The sequence below is a fragment of the Gymnodraco acuticeps genome, unplaced genomic scaffold, assembly GCF_902827175.1.
Source record: "Gymnodraco acuticeps unplaced genomic scaffold, fGymAcu1.1, whole genome shotgun sequence".
In the NCBI taxonomy this organism is placed as follows: Eukaryota; Metazoa; Chordata; class Actinopteri; order Perciformes; family Bathydraconidae; genus Gymnodraco; species Gymnodraco acuticeps.
The window spans coordinates 2,282,574-2,294,958 of record NW_022989982.1 but is presented as its reverse complement, the minus strand read 5'-3'; the positions used below and the strand labels follow the sequence as shown (position 1 = coordinate 2,294,958).

General features: G+C 40.1%; 1 protein-coding gene across 3 annotated transcripts in view; it reads right to left on the bottom strand.

The window, feature by feature from the left end:
• col11a1a (collagen, type XI, alpha 1a) overlaps positions 1-12,385 on the bottom strand; it is a 68,141-nt gene that overhangs the window by 46,157 nt on the left and 9,599 nt on the right. Inside the window, exons 5-9 of one of the 3 annotated variants that reach the window (XM_034211953.1) lie at positions 6,451-6,576; positions 4,648-4,740; positions 3,274-3,369; positions 1,369-1,650; positions 68-133 (exon numbers count right to left, since the gene is read on the bottom strand). In XM_034211953.1, coding sequence (XP_034067844.1) covers positions 68-133; positions 1,369-1,650; positions 3,274-3,369; positions 4,648-4,740; positions 6,451-6,576 — 663 coding nt within the window. The remainder of the gene's footprint in view (positions 1-67; positions 134-1,368; positions 1,651-3,273; positions 3,370-4,647; positions 4,741-6,450; positions 6,577-12,385) is intronic. The other 2 variants (XM_034211954.1, XM_034211955.1) reach the window with 2 other exon arrangements.

The window sequence follows — 12,385 nt, the reverse complement described above, 5'->3', positions numbered from 1 at the left end:
TAAAAGTGTAAGAAAAGCTCAAAGTAAATAATAAATTGGCCAAAAATGATACGATCACATCACTTACAGGCTCAATGACAGCCGGCTCGCCCTTGTCTCCCTTCTGGCCGAAGGCTCCTTCAGCTCCAGCAACCTGTAGCAACAAAGCAAGCACAGAGGTGACATTCTTCACACACCACAGGTGAATGAATAGCAAGGATGAACAAGGAGGAGGCTGTTTAGCCATCAACAAGAAGGGTTAGTGCCTGAACAATCAATAATGTCATCACTACTGCAGCTATGTCAAAGGGAGAGAGGGAATCAAATAATGTTAGTTGTGATGAGCAAGAATAAACCTCTATGTGCCCAAAATGGAGCAATGCAATCATTGCAGTCCATTGTGCAGTGTGGCTATTGGTGATCAAATACAATTTTGCTCAACACCAACAGGTTATTTTTGTCATGCAAACCTCACGGAATAATAGAAAGAGAGACACTGCCTTACAAAACACCTGTATTTCATTAGTGGTAGAATACGTTCAGCTGTTGTGTGTTTATGTCTGTTTTGGGTGTAAAATGGGAAGGATTAAGAGGTTCTTGTCCAAGAGTGGGGGGGTGGGGTCAGTGGTAATAAAAACCATGCAAGACCATTTAACGTCTTGTCTATGCAACATTAACAATACTGAGGCCAAAATCGCAATAACAAATACAAATAAAAGTAGAAAAAGAAGCATGTACGACATGAAGTAGGAGGTCTAATGTTTGACACGGGAGTGAAAGGACTCTATACCATATGGTTTACAATATGTGTGAGAGTGAGAGTGCATTCTGAAGACAGATGCCTTTGAGTTATGGGCTAATTGAAGTGCATACAGGGAGGGATATGTCAAAGACGGGCGGCTTGTTAAAATGGCAGAGGAGAAGAGGGAGGGATCAAATCCGACTGTTGAGATAAGGGGTGTGGAGGGGGCGGTGTGGCTCGTTGGGAATGTATTGGTGGTGCACAGGTTGGGTCCACATACAATGACAGAATGCTATGAGTGGAGAAAGATGAATTTGGAAGAAAGAAGACAATAATATGTGAGTGTATATAACTTTTCTAAGCATACACTGTACAGTATGCTATAATGCGATATACTAAATTAAGATGTAATCAGTTACACCCATTCAAGGTAAACACAGGATCATGCATTGTCTCTTAAAAAAATAAATCACCAAACACACGTAAGATAGAAGAAAGACCCCACACTCAACATGTCAATGACACATTGCCAAGCAACCAACTAGAAAGGCGTGCACTTGAAGACAGAGTGAGTCCATAACACAAACAAAGTCGCGTGCCGTTCATGCTCACACCCCTCAGTCGCCAGGTTAGGGTGTGGTACTTACGGCGCTCTCAGAAACGTCAGTTTCAGCAGCGACCCCAGGCCCCACCTCATCATGGTAGGTCCCCGTGGGTTTGGGCCCCGCCCTGCCGTACTCATCATATGCCCCGTAATCATACAACCTGCTGTCAACCTCGCCCAAGTCATACTCCTTTAGGTCATAATCCTTTAAGTCATATGCTTCCGCACCAGTGTCCATGTTGTCCACTGTTTCTGGGACAATGGGCTCCGGTGCAATGGGTGTGGCCTCGGTGACATATGCACCGACAACATCCTCCTCCACAGCCTTCCAGGTGTTAACCAGGCGGAGAGGGGGGAAGTAATGGTGACCAACCAAGGAAATAGAGATGTTAGTTAAGCAATCAAGGCAAATTGTCTACTTTAAGATGTTATTAAAGCAAATTCAAACTTCAGCATGATATGCAAAATAAGGAATTTAAAATAGCAATGGTAACACATTATTTATACCAAGAAGAACATTTTGCTTTTTTGGATTGTAATTATGTGATTGTAATTTGAATATAACCAAAGGGCCAAACTATAAACTGTTAAGTACTGAAGCATACTAATAAAAAGTACCAATAAGGATCATTAATTATGTACAACCCTTTCAAGATAGATGTTACCAACACTGTATGCTCTCTTAAATCGCGTACTCAAGGAATACATTATTGCAGTATTTCCTACAGCAATACTTAAGTTCAGTAAAAGGTATGTTATAACTCAAAGGAATAAATAAAGTGTTACCAAAATGACTAAATGAGATAATGATAAGATGATCAAAATGTTGTTTACTACACATATCAAAACATATGGGATGTTATTTCAGCCTTCTTTTCTTTCTTATCATACACATGATACATCATACATGATAAACTGCTACAGACAGTATCAGAAAGAAAGGCTGAAATGGATGTTTGAAATGACACAAGCAGCAATTAGCAAAGGACAATTTATCAATCATCAGATTGTAGGAGCTGTGCAGATATATAGAGTGCATAAAAAAACATGTTTGCTACTTTGTTGATTTGTCATCAAATCTATTTTGATAGAATTTGTTTTAAGCAGCTTGTAATATTACCCTGGTACACTCACACACTGTATTCGGCACAACCAGTACAATCACCTGGCAATTTGTGTTGTTTGATTCTAAACTGATCACTGCTTAGCGTTAGCTTTGAAGAACAGCAAATTGGATGCAATTACACAATATTGCCAGTACTCCATCTCGCTGAATTAGTTATATTTAAATTGCCTGTAGAATGACATCCACTTGTCAAACACATTGGTAGATATTGCACATTCATAGCCGGCTGTGAGCAGTTTTAAGCCTTGGTGATCACAGCTCACGGAGGTAATTAGCAGAACTAGAGATCAAAACCAAGCCGAAAATGTGATGGACAGGGCAGATGTTGTCAAACAGATAATCTCCACTATCAATGACTTTAACTAGTATTAGCTAATTGAGGCTCTGTCTTTGTCAACCATTTTATGCCTGGATTAGGCTGCAAATCTTGTCAGATCTTTTCTCACATGTATCTTGCTGAGAACTGAACAACATCTGCAGCTTTATCCAGATATATATGACATGACCTGACAGGAAGCTACACGTAATCGCCACATTGTCCACTGCATTATGTAGCATTGCATCCTTAAATCCGTAAATGCACATGGTGTATGCAGAAGACAATGTTTGTTGCAGCTTTTTAACATAAAAAAATATCTGCCCACTGTCCATCAGTTCTGTCAAGCACAAAATTAAGTCAAAAGACACATCGATTCATTAGAATGGTTGTGTCTTAGTCATTTCATACCAGATACTTCCTTGGGTCAAAACTTCCTGGCTCACATTTCCCAAAACATCTAACACTGGCTTTTAGAAGCAGATGAGAATGAAGATAAAAATTACCTCATGTGGTCCGCTCGTGGCAAAGGGTGACTGAGTATGAGTATCATCTACAGTTCCGTAGTCAAAGTCTGTATTGTAATCCACTACATTGTTTGGCTGAGTCATGTTGAAAAAAGGAAAGAAATATAAAGCGAGGGTTAACAAAAAGGCTCAGACCAGAGGTTATTTGCTAGGGGCCCTTTCAAGCTACAGACTCTGCTACTTCTACACAAGAGAGGTTAGGGAGCTTTAAGTCTGCCATCATAGATTTTACCTTCAAGGCAGGAAGATCTTGATGGCATTTAGCCTTTACTTTACATGAACCTTTACCCTAAAATTGCCTCTGTGTCGTGCTGGCGCTGTGGCCTGGTAGCCAGGCATCTGTTGTTTCTTCTTAGCGGCCAACTTTTTAGCTGATGATTTTTTGGCAGCAAAGAACTTTAAGGGCTTGGCCTTAGTTTTACTGAGGGACTTTCTGGTCCTCTTCTTTTTCATGGAGACACTACGTTTCATTCTCTGGAAGAGGTAGCGGCGACAAAGACACCAAGACAAACATGGAATATTTAAAAGTGGAAATGATTTAAAGGCACAATCCGGACTGTAGTTCAACATATGTTCCAACCCAACTGTTAGTACCCATGTGCTCCACTTTCCAAGAGCAGCCCATGTACAGTAGTTGGCCTTCATGGTATTCCCTAAAACGTTGACCATGAACATCAACTACAAGGGCTGCGTTTGGAATGCCGGCCAGGTTAACATTAGCTTTATAGGATTTAGTTATAGTTGGGTGAAGAGCATGCTGAACAACAATGGAGGACTCAACCTTTCATATAACACACAGGAAAATGTTTGGACACATGAGTTTCCATCTGGGACAAATGCACATATAAAAACACACAGGATTTGCCTTTCAGCAACTCTTTGGAGCTATTGCAGTAATAAAATAGCCAAAGTGCTTTTGCTTTTACACAATAGTTATAAAGACTTGCTGGAATGCAAAATACAACAATCAAAGCAGATGGCAATTACCAGTGAGAGAATAAAACCGATGCAAGGAGGACTGGCACACTGAGTCTGTTTACTTGCACACTTAAAATGATACCTCGGCTAACCTATTGACCAGGTCAGAATTAGAGTAGGTATAACTATGTTAAGACACCTAGAATATGGCTCATTATTTAAAAGTTGTTTGCCAAATCAACACTTTTGGCTGAAATATTCTTATAACAATATTATTATTAAACTGATTACACCAATTACTTGAGTATTGGTGTGCAAGTAAACATAATCTTGAGACACACAGACAACACACAAGACACACGGAGGGATGGGATAGAGTGACAGAAAGAGACATTATAGGAGAAACATATTTTTTCTTTTCCTTTTTTCATTTACCTGTGGTTCAGAATACTCATCGGTTGGAATGGTGTCTGTAGCTCCCTCAGAGTAATCATAGAACTGAGAGTAATCTAAATCATCAGTAGTGTACTAGATAGGTTGAGAGAGAGGGAGAGGAGAGAGAGAGGAATGAAGGGAGGTCTTAGTGTTAGCATTAGTGCTCTTTCAGCAAGAAGATGATACATATGGTACATATCATCCTGGGCATGCATCCTGTTCACAGAGTTAAAGCATTATTGTGATGCTATGGTGCATCATAAAGCATAACTTATAACATATTAAGATTCAGGTCCAAAAATATGTAAAAAGCTTTAGTTAAACAAATCCAAGTGTTTCTAAATCAAATAATGGCCTTATTATGGTGAACAAACAAATAAACAAATGCTGAAACTAGCCATGTGGGTTTAAGCCTTCAGACATGTTAGCAGGTGGGATGTTTAAAAGGCTCATAAAACACAGGAACACAACCGGGAAACCTCAAAGACACAAATACCAGCTGCTTTTCAGGGATACGGCAATGAGACTTTCTCACTGAAAGCATATGAATTGTAGACTTTAGGCCCTTTAAATTCAGCAAAATTAAAGGTGTGCGATTTAAGGAAAGTGGTTCATCTACCTCTGTTATATAGCTCGCTTGCAGTTTTTTTATCAAAGACGAAAAAAATTAACATCAAAATTCTCAGATAAAGTACATGTGGGAAACCCCAGCTTGTAGTCGTAAAGGTTTATCATGTTATGCTGCAACTTAGAAGTGAAGTCTGAACATGATAGCATGTGCATTTACAATTGTTAGATTATTGAAATATAGATTGATATCTGGAGATAATCTGGCACTGACTTCGGTTCAGGCTCCATATTGTTATGTTATAGCTGGTCAGTGTCTGATTGTTTCATCATGCCCCTACAAATTATTAATAAGCACATTTACAATAAGTGTTAAGCTGTTGCACTAATGCAGTTTTAAGGGTGTGAATGGTTACATTGGCTAAAGCATCTTTGAAATGACAAAGAGTTCAACATAGTGCCCTGTGACCTTGGTGATCTCTTATTCACAGGAATAAGAATTATAAATATACAGTTTGTGTTAATAAGCTTTTGTAAATTGCAGAAAAAGATCAGAGAAATAGAATTGATAGCCCTATTGGATGCTTTCATTATAACTTCAAACTTAACATGTTACTCTTCATGTTGATCAGTGCTGATGGAAAACCTCATCTTGGTACTGCTACACAGTTTACCATATGCTACATTTTGTGTGCAAGGTGCACATCTTGTCAAACCTCCAATTTGACCCTTGACAGCTGATGGAAGACACCTGCTGTGCAATATACAGTATGTCTGCCAATGTGTGAACATGCTGTTATTTGTGCAGGGTGTTTCGGGTGAACACATTTCTATTCCACCAAGGATGAGGCGTTTGTAATTAGATCAAATTCAAACATTAATATTCATATTACGCTTGTCACAGTAATTGCCTTGCCATTACTAGTGTAAGCAGCCGATTAACGAATTGAAGTGTTAGCTTACATGATCTCATGATTCTCTTTTGTATTATAATTATCCTTATTTATATTATAACTGTATAATATCATTTCCAAATATATAGAAAAACCTTATCAAAACACGAAAAATATGTGTTAATCAGTTACATTCATTGACAAACTAAGAACATTAAACAAAAGCAATACACGGTTTAAAGTGAAAGTCTTCGACATCTCCTAGTTAGAAAATAGAAATGATCATTTGGGGCACTCAATTAGTTCATTTTTGAATGTCCCCCGCCCTCCCTGGTTGGCTGACCTCATCCTCTGGCTGCTGGGCCTGCAGAGATTCACCGTGGGGGGTTTCACAGTCGGGGCTGTAATGCTCACAGTAGTCATATGCTGCCTTGGGATCAGCCACAATCAGAAGTTGCTGGATGTCACCCTGCAGGAAAGAGAAGAATAAACATGTATCACCTATCTTCACATAGGAACACACGGATAGTCCACATCTACAATGACAGTTTAAAAAAACATACAGTTGGGATTAGAAATAGCTATTTTAAATTAGATCTATTTACAAAGGTTGATGAAAACAGATCACTAGCCATCTGACGAGACAAGGCTACAAGGCTACACACACACACACACACACACACACACACACACACACACCACACACACACACACACACACACACACACACACACACACACACACACACACACACACACACACACACACACACACACACACACACACACACACACCACACACACACACACACACCACACACACACACACACACACACACACACACACACACACACACACACACACACACACACAGCACACACACCCACACACACACACACACACACACACACACACACACACACACACACACACACACACACACACACACACACACACATCACACACACACACACACACACACACACACACACACACACACACACACACCACACACACACACACACACACACACACACACACACACACACACACACACACACACACACACACACACAACACACACACACACACACACACACACACACACACACACACACACACACACAACACACCACACACACACCACACACACCACACACACACACACACACACACACACACACACACACACACACACACGTCTCATCCTGCTCAAACATACTTAAGTGGCATAAATGTCAATCTTAAATTGTATTGAGCCTGGCAGGCCCCCCCTCCCCCCCTCCCCCCTGTATGATTAAACAGCTTGTACACACCCCACAGAGTCCACACTCACATAGTCCAACCATAGGAGGGAGGGAACTAAGTTCAGACACTGGAAAGATTATTATTATCAGCGCCAGGGTTTACCTCAGGATATCAAATAAACATGTATCATCAAGACACAAGCAACACCTGGCATGGCCCTGTGCGCTAAAGGAAAATACTTTTTAAGTGAGGTTTAATCTTCAGCATTCATGTTTGTTTTATTAGAAATATAAATAATGATGTCAAAATGCATGACTTTGTTGTAACAGATGTTTTAAATCATTGCCCTAAATGTTGTGCAAAAAAACTATTTACATGTTTTCTTTCACACTTAATTAACAATATTGCTACAAGCCACAAAATCCATCATGATCAAAATCCAAACCATTTGTCAACAGCTCCTCATTTTAAGTTTGAAGTATCTCACAAGACCCGAGGATAACTGATGGTACAATTAGTGTCAAAAGGTATTTTGCTAAAAATGAAGCCTCTACAACTGTCGCTTGAAATAAAGTAAATATATAAAGAAACAATGCACAATGGCTTTGTCTGAAAACTATTAAAATAGCACACAGGAATGAGTAAAACCCTGGAAATACATGGTTTGGGAACATTACTGAAGCCACAATGTTCTCTCAATGGTCAGGACACAACAATGTCCTGACACCATTCCAGCACTGCCTCGCTTTGTTATCAGTCCTACAGCTCACTGCATGAGAGCAAACATATTGGTGACAGCATCTGGATTTTTCTTTGGTGTCTATAATTGCTTGAACAAGTTCCTTGAGGCTGGTTTTTGAGCTTTAATTCACATTGTAAAGACAACTGGGGGGGGGGGGGGGGGGTTCTTCTTTGAGAGGTGGAAGAAGGGGCATGTCTTTGGTTAGGAAAGTTTGGCAGACGAGCACACGGAGATACCTGAGCCCAGAGGTAAAACCCTGATGCACTTGTGTGAGCAGGGACATTATGTTGAAAAGCAGAATAGACATGAGGCAGAAAAACATGAGAGAAATGAAGCAGGCTGCAACATGTCAAGAGAATGTGCGTGTGTGTATCTTCCATGAGTTAAAACTAGATCTATGGATCCTTAACATGCACCTTAGTATAAACATCCATCTGCTAAGGCTTGTCCCATTGGAAAACAAGCAGTGCTCCTTGAAACTTTCTCTCTGCAGCCATCCATCAACATCTCATTACACAGCTCCAGTCTGACAGTGGAGAGACTCCTCACTGTGTGCTCAGGAGGGTGGAATTCTACTTTAACTTGAATGCAACTCTAACAATTTAAGTATATATATTTTATATATATTAACATAACAAATATGAAACTATAAGCAACCCATCCAGTCATTCTCCAGTCTGAAAGATCAGCTGAGAGTGCAAAAGAACAAATAAATATCACTGTTAAATATAAGTTAAAACCAGCAGCTGTTTAGCTTGAAATCAATAAGCCTGGCTCTGTCTTAACGTAACAAAGTAACTTCCAGCATCTCAAAGTTCACTAATCTAGTCTGATTTATCTGTACAATGAATGGCTCTAGCTTCCAATTCGATGGACACATGTACGAGTGTGAGAATTGTGCGCCATTTTTAAAAGATATGATAAAACGTAACATCTCTGTTAGCCTTTAAAATATTTACTATTCTGAGTGACCATGAAAAGACAAAGTTGACCTGCCAAATGGGCACGAAACAGCAGGAAACCTAGGTGCCAAGTCTGGAAAGGCCTCAGCTGAGTGTGTGTCGGTGTGTATGCGTGTTTGGGAAGGCTCGACAGAGGAAGAGAGATCCAGCTTTGCTCTGAGTCAGGTTGACATGTATTACCTCATGTGTCACCCTAAGACCAACAGTGAATGCTTGAACCCTGCCTACAGTCAGCTCTAATTAGTCCAAGTCTGAGAGCCACCCGTCTGCACACAAATAGTCTGTGGAGACATGGTGTTCCACCGCTGGACCAGATCAGGACAACTGGCACACTTTTGACCGTGTCATGGGAGGATAAGAGCAACATGAAAGACACATTAATGTACGCGGAAACAGGAAGAGACATAACCATAAACTGTAGGTGTGAGCAAAAACTCAAGTCTACGGTTTAGAAATAAACAAATAAACGAATAAGATACCCATCTTTACTTGCCTACTTAACTTGCAGTATAAAAAGTAATACACATAATGTGACAGAAATGGCACTGAACAGGTTTATCCCTCAAGTGTGCATTAAACTTCCAGCTGAAAATAAGAGCCAAGTTACCTAACAAACAAGAGCAAACTCACAAAGCCAAAATGAAGCAAGTAAGAAACCGGTGTGAACTCGGGGGGCAACCCAAGAGGGATCCAGAGACAGACGGGCAGGGATTTAGAGAGAGCAGCTGGGATGGTAAAATGTGTTTTGTGCTGGGAAACACCTGGGGATAGTTATGCTGAGGCTCTGAGTCGGTTTTCCATTGTGAACTGCTGAGATAAAAGCCCATGGCAACTTGGAGCAAAGCCAGCGTTCCCCTCCTGGCTACAGCATAGCATAGTACAGCAGAAACAGACCCACGAGGCTGTGTTAATGACCGCTGTGTCAGAGGTCAACAAGAAAAGAGAGAAGCTAAAACAGGGAAGCAGGTTCAAGATCAATAGGTGAGACTAGTGAATACTTGTGAAAATCCATTTGCTAACATTACTGTTACATCCTTTGTTTTGTTTAGCATTTTTGCCTGAATTCACCTCCATTGAAGCTCATCATGTATTTAAATACATCATTAACTTTTGAAAAACTTTTAAGGGCATGACAATTCTTACTATCAGAGCAGACATTACATTTGAAAGTTTAAATTATTGCATTATAATACACTGTAGGATTTTTATTGAGATAAGTGCAGCATTCAGTTTTCAAATGGAGGACTCAAAGAGCTGTCTTGACTGTGCTGTCTGTTTTAGAACGATCTGTAGTGACCTCATCTTGGGATACCATTGGATATAAATACTCAAAGGGGGGGTCAAAGGTTACAGCAGTGCACGGGGTAACCACAGAGGAGCTGCATGAAGACCACCTCCATGTCTTGAATGGTCATGACACAGCACTGTTTAGTTTTGTTGTGACAGATAGCTCTTTTGTTTTTTCCTCGACTAAAATCCAACCACATGTTGTAATTACAGGGCGAGGGCAGGGCATCACACTGGCCAAATCAAAACACAAGTGGTCGTCACCATTGGTCCTTTGACGTACCTTTGCCCAGGGCAACAAACCTATAGTCCAACCATAGCTAACTGTAATTAGACCTTAGCCCTATACAACAATTAGTCACTTCCCCAAAGCCTATACAGTAGAGTGTCTCTGGCAAGAGAGGAGAACTGAGAGAGCAAGAAAAGGCAAAAAGGGAGTTTCCACACCAGACAATTGCAAGATCAACTCTGTAAAACATGAGATCAGAAGATAGACAGAGAAGAGCTCATTTAAAATATAACATTTTAGAAGGCTATATAGTCGTTCGACTGTTTTATGGTATTATAATCCATTCACATTTTTATTTTGCTTCCGGCTATCCAGGCTAGTAGACAAATCAGTATCTTGTTTTTAAAGGCATCTTCTGGCAATACTGGTGGTGTGGGACTGAGACATAGACCACCTCAGCCCAATATAGTCCTTAAGGTAAGACACTTGAATGTGTGGAGGAGTGCACGGATGAGTTTGTGCTTCCTAGAAATAGAGGGAATAGGTATGTAAACTAGTGTGCTCAATTCAGACAGGTAATGTCAGCGAGGCATGAATAGACGGTCTCATGGCTTTGGCACGGTAGGGAGGCCTCAAGGTGGAGGGGGTGGAGAGGGAGGAGGAGGTGGTGAGCAGGGGTGACTATGCGGGGGGAAATGAAAGACTCCCATTCATCTAAACCAGATACCTTTGCGACGGTGGTCTACTCAAACGTGGGGCAGGTATGGCATGAATAGACGTTTATGAAGAATGTGGGTCAGCTTGTGAAAGCGAAAGTTAGTGTTTGAATAAGGGAGCAAATGTTTTATTAACACTGAAGTGAATTTATTAGAAAATCTACCACTTGAAGAATACATAAAAAAGTCACTGCCATAAACTTAATCCATGCATTTTGTGCATTCCTACAATTTTGCTATACATAAATTGCATTGTAATCTAATCATGTTTCGTGACAGACTGAAACAAAAAAATAGATGTGAGAAAGAGAATCAGAAAGCCAAGGTATTTCCTTCCTTGGTATATCCCAGCATGCATCAGGCCCTGTGGATCTCTGAGGAGAGCAGGGACAGAGAACAGACAGGAGACCTGTTCGAGGAACCACACAGAGAAGACCCTGTTAACTGACTTATGGCTCCTATTTTCAGCCCTTCCACTGGCCTACCTCTGACTGGACACACAGTTTCATACAAATGTTGGTCTCACTGCCCTTTCATAAATCTAATCCAAACTGACAGGAGATATGAAAGCAAATCTGCTCATAAAACTTGCACCTAAATAGTCTCTAGCTCTAACTTGATGAATATTATGACACAGCAACGTCAGTCTCCAATAAGATATAAACTGATTAGAAAATGTCTTCCTAATAAAAGGTCAATTTTAAGTCGAAAAAACATACTTTTTAACTTTATATGCATCATTATACGAATCATAAAACCTTTATAATGTTTATATACAGTATGATGAAAATATATTTTCAAACAAATACCATACAACACTTTCCTATAAAGTAAATTGATATTTCTTTCATTATCGCATCTGACGAAGGATATTAACAAATGTATCTCTGAACTCCTGCATGATCCAAATAACCTCACTAGGTGAAACATTTAAAGTATGATATAATGAGCAACACAGAGATTATACAAAAAAAGATTGTGGACACAAACAATGGCTTTAAATATACCGGACCCTCTGTTCCCATGAGGATGACAAAGAATGCCAAAAAAAAGGCTTTAAAACAAGAGCAGCAGCGTTAATCATTCAAATGTGG